The following is a 16,226-nucleotide window of genomic DNA, read 5'->3' on the forward strand; positions in this document are numbered from 1 at the left end:
TACCTGCTGTATACTTGGGACCATCACTTCTTCTGAGTCTCCCTTCCTACCTACTTAAGAGCACAATCATGTCTCAAATGTGCCATTTTCCCAAACCAAGCCATCAGTACAATTATAATCTATAATCCTGTAACATTGCTACTGTTGTTGTTCCTGCAATGTTCCCTTTAGTGCTGGTTCTAAAGAACACTCATTTCAGGAGCAGCCTGACTGCACAGAAACCATGGCAGTGTCAGGTGATGTGAGTCTTCTAACACATGGATTGTTCATTTCTTTAGCAATTTGTTCCTCTAACATTAACCACTTTATCCAGTCAAGTAAAGACAGAAAACAAGACTCAGGAACTGTTCCTCCAACTACTCCTTCCATGCTTCAAGAATGTGAGCTTGGAAAGCTGGTGCATTCTTCCAACACACTTCCAGATAAAAATTGCCTTTAATTGTGAGTTTTGCACAGCTCTGAGAACATGGCCAGGCTTTCCACAAAGAGCAGTGACAAATAATGCCTGACTTTCCACTGCAGGCTCAGGAGGAGGAGTCAGCTGATTCTTTATTGTGTATCTTCTGGTTCACTTAGCACATAAGAGGTGAGATAGCATAAGGAAAACACCCTTGTTTTTTAAACCTCATGTGCTTCACTAGAGTTCCACAATGAGTGAATTTTTTTCCTAGCCTCAAGGGAAGTTCATCCCTTTATGAACATATTGAATTATTCCAGCCCCTATTTATAGTTCAGCCTATAATTTGTTACATGAACTGAAACTCTTTCTGCTCAGCTGATCTGCCAGACCTTCTGCATGCCTGGTGAAGAGAGGATTATTTATTTAAGTCATTGATGTCACCTATGGCTGAAGAGCACAACCACTGCTGCTTAGATGACACGTGGTTATTGGGTTACCTGAAAGGTCATATTTAACATTCTCTTTGCAAATAAAGCAGCTGTTATGGAGGGTTTTATTGTCCCTTTGACTTGGGAACATATTGGATCTTAAAATCTTCTCACTGCTACATTAACAAAACAAACAAACAAAGTCACAACAGTTAATACCCCTAATTTCTCCTCCCAGAGAAAATGGCAGGACAAAAAGTAGGATTATAAGAAAAACTTTGGGAACAAGCAATTTTTCATGCCTTCACATCATATTTTAAGGAAATGGACTTTCTAGATTCTGAGCTCTACCAACAGAAGCCCCAACAGAAAAGGCAAAGACAGCTTGGGTTAAGCTGCCTTAACACAAGACAGATTAACACAAGTCTTAAACTGTGTTGAAGAGAAGAAGGAAGCTGAATTTGGGATTCTGTGCATTACCCACCAAACAGCCACAAGACCCACTATGAAAACCCTCCCAGAGCCCAGTGCTGGGAGTACAGCCCCTCCAGCAAATTTTTTTCCAGCTGAAATTCTTCCATAATTTTAAGATGATCAATACCACAATTGCAGCAAATAAACTGCTCACATGGAAGTCCCCACCTAGCTTTTAAATCAAGTAAAAGTATTCAGCACCTAATGGCACACCTGACATGACACACTCTGTCCACAGATTATTCTGCACACAAGAACACAATTCCTTCCATTTGATCACCAATTCTGTTGGGTAATTACTATTGGGTTATTATTATTACTGCATTTTGGAAGAACAAAAAACTTTATTCTTTCAGTGTGGGGTTTGGGGTTTTTTCAGATATCAAACACAGGCAATCTAATTTCAGGGTATGCATTCTTTCTGAAATGACAGCCAATGACAAAAGCATGCAGAATTTTACCTTTTCACTATTCTTGTATTTTTCCCAGCTTTTCAGCATCTTAAGCCATTTTGTAGTTCTTTCAATTTCAAGGTTCTTTTGCTGAAAAAAAATTAGAAATTTTTAGTATCTCCAAAACAAATGCATTTAAAGTTATCTAGGTTTTTTTTTAAAAAAAACAAGAAAAAGTTTAACAGAGCATTATGAATTTTTTATTCAGTCATCTGAGAACAGCAAAGAGTTTATTTCATCAATTCACTTTAAACATCCAAAAAACCAGCCAACCAAAAACCAAGCAAGACTCTTATTTTCAGCACTATGGATGAATTGTGTTTTATAAGAGGAGATTAAGTACAAGATTTCTCAAAGTTTCTTTCTCACATATTTGACAAGTTACAAAAAAAAATCCCCAAAACTTCTATTTGTTTTCATACTCATTTTTCTGTCAAATAATTTCTGCTGCAAGCCACTTAAAAGTTAGTTGTCTTTGAAATGATCTTTCCCCAGACTTGCCCTAAACATCATTAGCTTCTGTTTGCAAGTGATCCCTTCTTAAAAGGCACACAGTTAAAAATGAACAAAAACAAATGCATGCAAGAGTGACAGTGCAGGAGCAGAACTGGGAATAAAGCTTTCATTTTTAGATGTTAAAAGATAGAAATCCTTGCCATAATTCTCCTCCTGAAGAATTCAGGCACATTTTCAGCTGAATTACCCTGTAACCTAACATCAAGGATTCCTTCTGAAGATCTATTAGCTTAAATTTTATTACTGACAAGAATATTTCAGTAACAAGGTGATAGAATGAGAATCCAAATCAAAACAAACCCCATTTTCTCAAAACAAATAGTTACATTAAGTAGTCTGGCAAGTACAGCCCTACTACCTTAGAGAGTGCCCTTCTGTCTATAAAAATATTGCTGGAGTTGCCATCAGCTTCTCAAATTTGGGGACCAAACAAGCACTTGGAATCAGCCATCTTAGCCCATGAATTTCAAGGAACTTTGGCATCACACAACCAAAAATCTGTATTTTGTTACCTCCACTGATAAGACTTTAAGCACTTGTTTTTACAGCCCAGTTTTACATTTTGCAAATTATCTCTGATTATAATACAAAGTTAATAGTTAGCTGTGTGTTGTTACATGTTTTTAATGAGACTGTTTCAACTCTCTCATAAAGCTTTGGAACAGAAGATCCAGACTGTAAAGTTTAAAGCAAAATTGCATGTGTGTAGCTACTGCTTTCTCTTCAAAGCTGAATATAAAAAAAATAATATTTAGTTTTATTGTAAAGGACAGCCCCTCTACCTCCAACTCCAAATTCAGGGATTAATAAAGACAGGAAGGCTATTCATATGGTTAGTGATTCAATCTGGTAACAATGTAAAAGTTTAATTTTAAAGCTCCACAGGATACTGAAAAGTTATAAATATTTTCATTAAGTATTTATAAAGTCAATTGCATCCAAAATGTTGGGGGGAATATAAAAGAAAATTACTACTTATTGTCCCAACAGAATCCTAATTTTACTTCCAGCTTTTACCCATCAGAATTTGTGCATTCTTTCTTGGCTCCCAATGCAATACAAGAGGCTTCTTTAACTTCCTGAACTTCTTTAACCCAGGAGCCCAAAGCCCTGCATTAGCAGAAGTATAACTTGGTGAAATTTAGGTCCACTCCAACTATGTATGACAGGTCCACAAAATATCGTGGAAATAAGTTGGTTTGGATTTTCAAGTTATTTTTTATTTGAATTCAAATTCTGTAAGCCTGACACAAGTATAAAAATGTAATGGGGAAAAGTAGTGCCTCTACTCTTTCAACCTTATCTAACTACTCATGTTGCAATCAACTGCCCACACTCCTGTTCAGGTTCTGGCTGTATTGGGCAATATCTCAAATTAAATATCTCAAATAAAAGCCTTTTATATTTTTTTAAAAGACATTTCTTAAGACTTTTTAGAGGGGAGGGCTAGAAAACCTATTGTTTCCAAGATGTCACAACACTGTTTCTGATTCTCCTTCACACTTGCAACTCCTTTAAGGAATCAGCATTTTCAACATCTCCTAAAGCAGCTGTTCTTCAGGCATAGTTTTTATTCCTGCAGGAATAACAGGAAGTCAGGAAAGGTCTCTGCCCTCAACAGGTTGTTCATGTAATTGGTAAGAAAAATAAAACCCTATCTGCTTCCACAGTCTTTTTGTTTGTATGTTTGATCTGCTTTCAAGATTTTTGGTCTTTTGAGCCAGAAGCTCAATTCAATTGTATGTTTGTTCAAGCTTTTATGTCTTTGTGTCAATTTACCCATTCTCAAGTGATGCTACTGTAGTCAAAATAGCAATTATTTTGGTGTTCAGTTCTTGAAAACTTTTAGCTATTTCTTTCCCTGTCTGAATTATGTTCACTTTTATGTCTAACAGGTACAACACTGAAAACACAGACAGATCTGAGGCAGCTCATTGCAGAGCAGAGGGATGCTGCTACTGCTCTTTCAGACAGGTTCCATGTAGTTGTCACAAAAAAAAAAAAAAAAAGAAAAACAATCCATTTATCTGTCTTCTGAGCACATTTTACACTTTGAAGCATTTTTGCCATTGGGAGTAACAGAATCCCTAATTGAAGCAGAGCTGGTTTCTACTCTCATGTCAGTAAACAATGCACTAGTGAAAGCACAAAAATCATGAAATTGCCAAGCATCCCTCTCGTGTGCAGCACTCCACCTTCCTGGAGAGCACATGAGCCAGGGGCTGAGCTTAAAGCAAAGCTTCAGCAGAAACTTCCCACAAAACCAGAACTTGCTGAACTGCTCCCCAGAGAATTCATAATAAAGTAAACCATGACAAAATCTAACTGAAAATTACTTACAAAACATTTCACAGAACTTCAAAATCAGAATCAGACCCAGAGTCCAGTTTTCCTAAGGTCAGTTCTCTGTCTCCTCTCCTCCCCCAGAAATCTTTCCTCCCCTTGTCTTATCTGAGATGTGCTGGATTATTCATGCCAAGGTTAAGTAGTTCATAATGTAGGACAATGATTTGATGCATTTAAGGCATCAAATGTGCAGCAAAGTAATGAAGCACCAAAATGAGTCATTATTATTGTTAATGCAGAGTAAAGGTATTATGACCAAAACATACACACACAGAAATCCCAGCCTAAGAGGTTTTTTTGTGCCTGTAGAACAGATTCCAAATTCACAAGGATACCAACCTTTTACGTAAGTTGCCAATTATATGAAAACTTGAGTTAGGAATATTTTTTTTAAATTCACAAGGCAAGAGGAAAGCATAAACAGTTCTGCTGAATGACTTCAAAAGGCATTGTGCAGAAAGCTTTTAATCCTAGCCTACATTAACATAACACAGTAATCCTTATGGATGGTATCTTGAAAACTGCAGATACAGACAGGAGCCAGATAAAGCTCAGACCAGCAGAGGTCAGGATACCATCAGGAGTGTAACCAGTCTAATGCAGGAGCATCACTGGATGATTATTAAAACACACTAGACTTGCAATTTAACACTGACTCCATAAATTCAGTTTCTGACACTTAGAGACAGTACAAACAGAATTTGGGACACAAAACCAAGACACTATTTCCCTCAAATAATTTAAGGCTAACTACAAAGCCACAGTGAATCAGAATTCAAAACACATCTAGCACAGTAGCTGCAAGCTGCCTAATATTTCTGCTCAGAGACTCACCCCCCTGCTGTGTCCTTCTGATGGAAATGAAATTATACATACACTCACTGTGTTATTAAATGTAATGAAACATGGCAGGAAAAGGCAACCATTTCAGGCTGTGTATGCAAAACCACACGTGGACCAAGGCAAAACAAAAGAGACCTACAAGTTCTACTCTTTCACAGTAAGCATCTCTTACTAGCTTCAGTATATAATTGAAGCACAAATTAACTAATTTTCAGAAGCACTGCTGTTTTTAACACTTAAAGAGCTGAGTTGCCTTGAAACACCTAATTCCATCCTTTTTTCAGGTATTCTACTGATTTGTGCAATCAAGAGGGATAATTTAAACTTACAATTTTAAATACTTTGATAGAGTTTTCTGATTTGATTTATCTGGGAGGTAACAACAGACCCAACCGACCAAGGGGAAATACCAACAGTAACTAGGCCCAGACAAGCAGAAATTCAGTTCCTCATTATTTTTCCACATTTCCAACACATCAGCTGTCAAACTACTTCTCCAGAACCCTACAGCAGCAGAAAGATTTTTGGAGCAGGACCTGCAGCAGCTGCCAACAGGAGCTGCACATCCGAAATGCAGATGTGCAACACAGCTCAGCAACTCAGCATTGCAAGGGAGGTCACCACACCACACCATGGTGGCAGCAGGATATTTGTCACCATTTCCCAAAGCAGCCCAGGCTCCTCAGGACAGCAGCACACGCCTGGGTGGCAGTGCCAGCACCTCACTCACATCATCCATTTCCCTGCACAGCTTCCACTCTGTCAGGGCAGAGCTGGCTGTGAGCTCTTGAGTAGCTCCATTTCCTTCACAAAATGGGAGAGGAATATTCACTCTCTCTGACAGGAGCAAATGTAAAAACAAGGGGGCCCCCAGGGATCTGTGGGTGAGTTAATGTGGCCTCAAGGACACAGCTCTTAGGGGACTCAGAATGAGCTTCTCTGGAAATGCAAATCACTAAAACGCTTCATCAACTCATTTCACAATGATTTATATTTTTAAAAGCTGTAAATCTGTAAATGTTTACTTACTAATAAAACCTGGAGGACAGTGGACTTACCTTTTCTATCACTGCATCATGGACAGGAAGCTCCTCTGGACTGAAAACAAAGATAAAGTTTACATTAGTCTTGGTTGTTCTTGGCACAAAATCATTTCTGTATAGGCTCTTACAAGTCAGCACTTACACCAGCAGTTTGTAGTAACAAGTGAACAAGAATTCTGAACTGTAAAGAAGCAATATTTTAAGTACAGAACTAGGATTTTAAATTAAAATAGTTGCATAACTTAAGAAAAACATTGCATAGATTAAGAAAACTTTTTTTCTTCTATAAAAGCACTCTGTGTTGTACTACTAACCTGAAACCCAAATGATTCTTGTTTTTTTTTGATCATACTATTGTTAGCTGATTTACCAACAAAAAAAAAGTTTCCTCCTTTACTACTGTGCTCAAGGAAAGGCACTGAGACTTTGCTTGGCTTAGGAGAGTTAACTCACATGTTCTCAAAACTACAAATCTCACTCTAAGTAACAAGCAGAAAGTAGCAGGAAAAGAAATTAGTTTTGTTACTAGGTACCTAATTAATACTAAATATTGAGGTCCTTTCACTTCTTATCCTAAGCCTAAAAAGGCAGCTTAGGAATTGAAAGCTTTGACCTGATAAATCTTCAGACTTTCCATTCCTTTCATTTCATTCTGAGGCCTCTGACTTCTGTTTTTCTTAGCAAAGAAATTTGTGCTTTTCCTCTCAAAAGCAACTGGAGCACCTAGATGCCAAGAGAGCCTGCCTTCCCCTGCAGCTTCTGCAAACACAGCAGCTCAGTTGTAACAAGCAACTCCCTTCTGCTCCTGAGGGCAGATAAATAACACACCCAACACCACCATGGTTAAAAGGGACTAAAACACAGGAAACACGTGAAATACTTTTAAAAGTTCCTACTGAGTCTTGATATTATGAAAAAAAACCTCATACCCACATCATTATAGCTTTCTACAGAGAAGATATTCACCAGCAGTGTTTGAGACCTGTATGCACTCTGTGCAAGGGTGACCTTGGTGAAGGCTGCAGTGTAAGAACACTCTGATGCAAAACACTTGAATTCAATCTCATTGCATTTATAAGATGCTGTCTCAGATTCAAAAGTTATATTTGAATAAAGAAATACAGAATGAAGAAATGCATTTGAACCACTTCATCTAATGGAAAAACCTGCTCCCGTCAACACCTTCACAGACAAGTCTAACAACACACACAAGTCAACACACACACCACACACAAGTCAAATTTTCCAGTCCACAGATCAGAAACTGATTTTAAAATCAACACTATTGCTTTTGAGCAGCATTGCAAAAAGCAGAATTTGTTCATTTAGAAGCACTTAAATATCTGAAAGCTTTCTTGCTGAATAACAACATAATCAAAAAAACTCTCGATCAACATCTAACACACTAGAAACAACCTCTAGTCAGTGTTATTTGTAAATATTAACAAAACTATAATATTGTGCATGTCCTCATATAACTAAATCAGCTGAAAGCAGGCCCTTTGTATGCCAAGTACCACCTAGAAATTCTAGAAAGCTTATTTCAAGTGGAAAGAAAAAGCAAAGGGAAGAAAAAATTCAATTTAACACAATCTGCTTGGGGTGGTTGTTGTTTGGTTTGATGCACAGAGACTGCTAGGCCTTCTCACATCACTTAAAATTTCCAATTCTTCAGTGACAGTTGCAGGCCCTGCCCACCCTCCATGAGCCTCCCACAGCAGCCTCGTTCTTCCAGCCCTAGGAGGTCACACCAGCAGCTGGCTGGGCACACAACAAACTCTTTTTCTTTTTCCTGCAGCCTGCAAGGCCAGGATCTGCCAGCTCTGCATCCCCGTGGGCTCACAGCGGCCACAGCAGCTCCTCTGCTGAACTGGAACCACTTGACAGCTCCTCCTCACGCTGGCATGGAAGCTGATCACATCAAAGATTAATCAAATCTTATTTTTCACAAAAGAAGAATGAGTTCTAGTGATTTATTAAGGAATTGCTCTCTGCTAATTTGGTGAGTTATCATCAGTGTACAAAGAAAAGCCATGGCGGAACCTCCTGAGCAGGAAAAGGCTGCCCTCATGTCCTGTCCTGCTCATTATTTTTTTGAGCTGCTACACTGCCAGTCCACAGCAGCACATTAAGGCAGCCCCTGTTTTTATTCCCCAGGATGCTGCTGAGCACCTGGCAAACAGCACAGAAGGCAAATGAATGGCCTGGGGCAGCTCTGTAACTCACTGGACAGGCAGCAGTTCCTGGAGATCTCCCTCTCCATTAACAAAATGGCATCAGCTATGCCCCTATACTCACTTATGTAAATATTAAAATCTACCCTGCAAGGACTGAAGGAAAGGCAGTGCAGGCACACAAACTCAAAGCCCCTAAAGGTACTTTAAATAAATATATTTCCATTTAGTGTGTTTTCTAGGCAGAAGCCTTAGAGATTTTCTTTTATTAGGTAGAATCTGAAACAAAATCAGTTAATGTCTATGAATCTGTTATTTTATTGTACCTTCTCTTTTTCCTTTATAATGATGCATCTTTTCCCTCCTTCCCCAGCCAAGCCAATCTAATATTGTTATACCTTAATTATTTCTTTTAAAAATGAATCTTCTCCAACCATTCCCAATCTGTTTAAACTCGCATTTCTCCATGGTTTTTATCTGCATACTTCACCAAATAATAAACGGAAATAGTGAACAGTATTAACATAATATAACTATATCCTGCCCTAAGATGACTTTTTAATAGCTGAAGTAATATTCATTTAGGGGATCCAGAGAGAACAGAACTGATTAACATAATTAGCTTGGAACCATACAATCCTGGATATCCAAGAGAGGAGTCACAGGGATACTTTTAACTGAAGTCATGAAAATTAGGACTCAGCAGAAATGAGATCTTAACACTCTGCAGTCCCCACCAAATAAAATCTGAATAGGTAAAGTCAGCTGTTGAATGAGCCAGGAATTAACAATCATTACACCTGGTCTGTGAAGACAAGAGCTTCCACCTGCAGCTACATGGGATCCCAAGGGCAGCTCAGGGCTCTGCCTGTCACTGCCAAGCAGCTCTGCTGCCACAGCACTAAAAAAAGGGCTGAAGGTCTCCTCTCCAGGTCTGGGAGCTGCAGGTGCCTGATGGTCACCCTACTGCCAGGTTCCTCAAAGACATCTCACTGGAAGAAAGTAAATAGTGGATTGAAAGTAAATAGTGGATTGAAAGTAAAAACTGGATTCCAAGGTCTGACTGGAACTCAGGATCTTACCCATGGCCCTCACTGGTGGTGACCTGCAGCACCAGCCCAAAGCCATCCTCCCATCTTTCAGTCTGGACTACTTCCACCTTCTGCTGAGTCTCTAAGGTCAAAGACAAGACTTCATTCATTAAACCTGATTGAAAGTGCCTTTTTTTATTATGTTGTAAGAGATGAATGGATCTTACATCTTTAAATCCACCACGCTGGCTAACACAGGTTTTCATCAATGTTTCAAAAAAAACAAAAAAAAAATTATGTCAAATGTATGATCATCTGTCAATTTAGACCATTAAATATGCAGATCTATGGTTCTGACCATTACAGCATGTGTTGTAATTAGCCTCCTTGAGCAACAGTGGTAGTTGAAATAAATTGAAAAGTCTAAGACTTACCAAGCTTACAGTCCCCTACCCACTGCCTCTGTTTAAATCAGTAATCTTTAAAGAGCACTTTGATGTATTTGTTCAATACAAACACAAGGAAAGACTTTCTTATATTACACACTTAACAGATTTATTCTTTTCCTATATTTGTATTTGAATCCCAAGTATGTTCCCTGCTGACTCAAATCACAGAATTTTCCTGTTTCTGGTTTGGCTGAAGTTTAAGAGATGTAAAGCCTCCTCTGTCCTTTGCAGCTTCAGTTGAGGATGGAAGATATTTAGTGCAATAATCAACCTTGGTACACCAGTCACCCTAGAACTCCAAATTCCAGAGGATCAATTCATTACTTCACAGACACAAGTTGGACAAGGTCTGACAACAAAATTTTCACTGGGTAAAAAAATATGGCAAAAATTGACCACAATAAGACCAAAAATACTACAAAACCTGAAGAACTGTAATGTTCAAAATCTTTTGGTATGTTATATTTTTATTTATCAATTTCTATTTTAGAATTGACCAGGGCACTGTGAAGAACTTTGGGCCTTGTTATCATGAAATATTTGTGGGAATAACTGTGATACACACAAGTCATCTAATTAAAAAGTCAATTACATTCAATATTTCTATATTACTGAACCCAGTGTAACACAGATATTAAAAAGATTTAATCTTCACAAAGCCTGCAAAGCAGTACCTATGCAAAAAGTTTTCTCAAACTATTACTAAATTATTCTCTCATGCTCTCCTCTAAGTGCAAGAGCATCACCTTGTACCACTGCACAGAGTTTCATTTTAAATGAAAAGTATTTCAAAATCATATTTGGTGTCACATTTTCAATATAATCTGGGGAAGTTTCTTGCAGAACACTGATCTTCATGGTCTCATTGAGTTAATTTCAATGAGAAACAAATCTCATTGAAGAAACAAATGTGCATTCAGCTTGTCACTTGTGACACTTCTCAGTGTTTAAATCCATGAGGAAAACATACTTGCTATTATTTATTTTGAAGGAAGCATTTTAAAAACTTTTTCAAAACAGTCATTTGTATCATTTTGAAACCTTCACGATCAATAAATTTGTGAGGAAACATCCACAAAAACATCAGTAAGGTATAAAACTCAAAACCAAAAGCGATGTGAAATGAATTTGTAAGAGTGATCACACAAAGGTAAGGTATGAGAAGGGAAGAATTCACTTGACAGGTGTCTGAACACAATGAGCTTCAGTACAAATGGAGTTGTCTTGCTGTACAATATGAAACTCAGATTGCTGAAGTAACAACTTGCACCATTACAGTATCCAGATATATCAGGAAAAAGTAAATCTTCCCAAACAGGTACAGTTTTAAATTGTGTGATTTGTCAGGAGTGAGTTGTAGGAGTCTATGGCTTTACTAGACACAAAAAAATGAGAATACTCAAACTGGGAAACCAATTCTACAGCAATAAACACACTAACAAGGTGCTCCATTGGGTCTGGCACACAAAGCTGTCAGGGCAATATGGGGCATTATGGATATGTACAACAGGGCTTGGCAACAGAATCACCTTCAAGCTAATTTGCAGAGGAATCCTGACTATGAATACTGCTTTAATCTTCCAGCTTTTCAAAGGAAATTAAAGCAAAATTGTTATTTTCAAAATCAATAATATGTGGAAAAGATTTCTGGAATTATTAAGGAGAAGATAAGAAAGCTGTTGTTTTTCACAAATAAAATTCTATGGCTCACTTCCCTCTTTCTATCTCACAATGTACTTACAAACTCACAATTTTGATTGAGTCTGTCTCAGAATAATTGGAGCTCTGCTACTGTAATCATTCACTTGGAATTTTCACTGAACAACGTCTGCACAGTATGGGGGTAGTGACTACAGCAGATTAAAAAACAGCTTTCAGAAGTTTTGTTAAAATTCATAAGCAAGCCAAAGCAATTAATTAACATATGGGATAAGCCACTGTGACATTCCACAATATAATTATCAGGAAACATGCTGCAAGAAAGGATTTAATGCTGGCAAAAGGTTGGACCACATGTGATTTTGTGACTAGGTTTTATTTGCAATTATTATTTGTGGATTCTGTGGATGTTGCTGCCAATTTGCACAGCCCAGTGCCATGAACATGTAGCTCCTGTCCAGAAAGTCTCAAGCAATGTGAACTGTAAGAGATGAGACAAAATAAAATTCAAGTTTTATCAAATTCAACTAAACTCAAAATGGTGACTTTTTGGTTAAGTACTTGGCTGCTTGAAAGATGACTTTGCTGTTAAGTTTTTATTGCCAATATGAAAAATTATCACGAAATTCATAGCAAAAAACATAGAACTGTATTTTCACTGCCAAATACTAAAAATATGTGCTTCCTTCTCTTTTTAGTGGAAAGCTGTGCTCTATGTGAAAACCTGAAAGTTTCCCCAGCATGGAATCAGAACACCTTTGAGAAAATTTATAATCTGCTGAACTGAGCACATCAGCATTTCTAGTGATTTTTGATGTCACTTTAATTGCACATAAATGAACACTGAGGTTAAAAATGTCTTCTCAGAATCAAGTTTTTATAGAAAGATAAAAATTAGCCTAAGCTACTTTAAAATTCCCAAGAGTCTAAAAGGCAAATGAAAGAGAATGCCTTACTTCTAATTTACATTTGATAAATGTCTAAAACACCTAGGATTTTCTCCTTAAACACATAGCTCCTGTTTTGAAGTACTGCTCAAAGGTTCCTTCCTGTGCACATCACTTACACCATAAATTAACAGAGATCCATGGTTTGCATGTTGGCAGCTCCATCTGCATTAAAATTCATGTGCTATGCAAAGCATATTTGAACATGAATTACCTAAGATGGGATTGTTCCAGCAATATCTACTTGCTCACTGCTGAAGTTCAAAGCATTCTGTACCTGCACTTGCTTCTTTGAGAAATAAAACTTCAGTGGTCTCAAATCCCATTCTGGTGGGTCCTTCATTGGGTCAAGAGAAGCAGCATCTTTGCACTTCTAAAAACTGTCCCCCTTTAGCATCCTTTACAACCTGTGCCACTCTGGCCAATTCCTACATTCAGCTACTTTCATCTTCTGGAAATGCTAAATTTAGCAGGAAATAAATGAGGTAATAATGATCACGCTGCCTACTTATGTTTTAGAGCTTAAGCAGCAACTCAAAGCCATTGCATATCTCTTTATGAATGTTGTATAAATTAAACCATATTCACATAGTCAATAATTTTTTTCAGCTCTGATACCTAATAGCTCTTTTCATGCAAGGAAGTACTTTATGAATTCCTAGTACACACTGGATGATCTTTTACTGAAATCAAGCAGCAGCAGCTGTTAACAAAAAAACCACATTATTTGCCCTTAGTTGGCAGAATTATCCTGCAGCTTATTTTTGTGTTTGCCATCAAATCTGCAGGATTGCATTCACCTCATTTCCTTCTGTATCTGCAGGGGATTGCTGAAGTGACAGCCTGGACTAACGCAGCTGAAAGAATGGATTTAAAATTCAAATTTCAACTCTAGTCCTAAGAATAAGCTTAGAATCAAGCCATGCCAAAGAAAGGGGTAACACTGTGACACAGATTTAGGAAAGTAAAAAAGACCATTCTGAATTACAGCAAATAACAACAGAACATTTCCTCCTTCCACAGGATGACCATGCATGAAATGAAAGTGAGAGAACCACCACACACTAGATCACCACAGTAGCACAAGGGGAAAGGAAAGACAAAATCTAAAGAGAAGAACATATTAAATAATGTTGCAAAAAAATGAAATGCACAGTCCAAGTCAGAAAAATTCATTGGTAACTTCTAGACATGTTAACTTCAAGGTACTTCCTTCTTCTGGTGAAGTCCTACCACTAAATACACAAGTGATGTGCAAATATATGCAATTGCAAAGCTCACAGGTGACATGCAGAGAGAAGTTCTGGCTCCTCTCCCTTTGCTACATCTGGTTTATACAACTTTTTATACAATTTTCATGAAACAGCTTTGAAAAAACAATCACTATTCCCCATCAGCGCGACAAAGAATACGTGTTAAAACAGCAAGTGTGAGAAAAAGTGAACAACAAAGGCACTGAAGACTTCCTTGTAGTAACCAAAACACCTTCTAAAGCAACACTTCTGACCACATGCTCTTGCAAAAATAAGACTTCACTTTAAGGAAGCAAATACTGCAAACTGCCACAGGCAGCTCGTGCTTTTGGACACCAGCTCAAATGCATGCATGCAAAAATACTCATAGCACAACCTCCACCAAAATTCACCACCAGACAAATCCACAGACCAGTGTTCACTTCCACCATGGAAGCAGAGCTGTAAACTCAGTCAGAATGAACAGAACTAAGCAAATTTTACAGCAGCTCCAATGCACTCTTCCACTGTCAAGGATGTTTAGATAAAATTACCTATTTATCCTGGTCTGTGAACCAGCCTCACCACTGCACAACTGCATAGTAAGAAAGGATTCATTTCAACGTAGCAGGAATTCCTTAACTGATAAATCATGTGTTTGCTGTGTTTTCAAAACAGGTTTTGTCATACAGAAATGCTATTAAAATATTGTAAAAGCAGTTCCGCTTGAAAGCATACAAAGAGAAAAAGAAAAAAAAAAAAAAAAGAAAGTTGTCTATTGCTAGGAAAATGGACCTAAAAAAAAGCATTTTCAATCTCAATAACCAGCCCAAGAAAACTACCATTTCTCTCCAAAAAATAAAGATAATATCCTCAGGGTATATCAGGGCAAAAGGAAAGAATGTTAAACAGAGCTGAAATTTGTGGGGTTTTTTTAACAGCAGTTCCTCAATATGATTAGCAATGAATATTCTGCAGCAAAATCAGTCAAGGCAAGTGTGTCACACATTAGAAGGCAAAATCCATGACACATAATACAAGATTCCAATGGAGAGAAGAGAATTCAGCAGAGTTCCCATGGTAAATCTTTATAATGCTTCATGAAAAATTCTAAACAGTCAAAATGAGGAATATTTGTATACTTAGGAAAAAGAGAAGAGAAACACGACTTTTCTCTAATAAGAGAGATCTGAACTTTTTTTAAATAAAGATTTGACTTTGGCAGCTGAAAGAGGCAGAGCTTGGCACACTTCTTCCCAAGGGAGGGAAGAGTTGAGCCCCTCTCCTGACAAGAGGGTCTGACCCTGTCTCACAAAGCTGAGAAGAAGAAAATGACAGCAAGTCCCTGCTGAATGACCAGCAGAAATAAAATGCAATAAGACTGACATTTATAATTGCACTGTTAGGAATAAACATTTCATTGCTATTTCAGCACATCACCACATCACTTAACATGTTTGGCAATATTTACTGTGCCTAGAAAATTAAGAATTGTGGCTCCATGTCACTGTGAACAGTAACTTTGCAACTCTTCTTGTAGCCTTGGAGCTCTTTGCTTGAACTCTGATGTGCAGATTCATGGCCTTAAAAGGAAATGGCTTTAAACTGAGACAAAGGAGATTAGATTAGATATTGGGAAAAAAAATTCCACTTTTAGGGTGGTCAGGCATTGTAACAGGTTGCTCAGAGAGGTGGTGGAGTCACCATCCCTGGAGGTGTTTAAGAGGCTTCTGGATCTGGCACTGGGTGATGTGGTTTAGTGGTTATGGGGTTCCAGTGGTGGTGCTGGGGTTACTGCTTGTCACTTCCAACCCCCATTCCATGACTCTCCTACTAAAACTTTGAAATTACAATTATATAAAATCTCTTTTTTCTTTTTGAATGTCACTTAATTATTACCAAATTACATCAACCATGCTTTTCTTTCTTTCTTTCTTGTTCGTTCTTTCTTTCTTGTTCATTCTTTCTTGTTCTTTCTTTCTCTTACCCAAAATCTCAACATAACTTCTTTTGCTGCCAAGAACCCTCAGAGACCTGTCCTCACAGCTCTTATCAGCAGAGAATTCACTCATGCACCCACCCAAATCAGCAGGGAGAGCTGTGCAAGAGTTATTGCTCTTGGCCATGAGGTTCAACAGGCACACAGGAGAAAACACCAAGGAATGCACACAGAATACTTCAGAGACAAGGACTATTTTCCAGCAAGGCTACATACAAATTACCAAGAAATAG

The 16,226-nt window shown here is 37.9% G+C and overlaps 1 protein-coding gene across 2 annotated transcripts in view; it reads right to left on the reverse strand.

The window, feature by feature from the left end:
* Positions 1-16,226, reverse strand: part of USP6NL (USP6 N-terminal like) — a 113,987-nt gene that overhangs the window by 35,045 nt on the left and 62,716 nt on the right. For both annotated transcript variants that reach the window (XM_059471976.1, XM_059471974.1), the window contains 2 exons: positions 6,518-6,557; positions 1,764-1,844 (listed from right to left, as the gene is read on the reverse strand). In XM_059471976.1, coding sequence (XP_059327959.1) covers positions 1,764-1,844; positions 6,518-6,557 — 121 coding nt within the window. The remainder of the gene's footprint in view (positions 1-1,763; positions 1,845-6,517; positions 6,558-16,226) is intronic.

This window comes from Ammospiza nelsoni, chromosome 5, assembly GCF_027579445.1.
Source record: "Ammospiza nelsoni isolate bAmmNel1 chromosome 5, bAmmNel1.pri, whole genome shotgun sequence".
Taxonomy (NCBI): Eukaryota; Metazoa; Chordata; class Aves; order Passeriformes; family Passerellidae; genus Ammospiza; species Ammospiza nelsoni.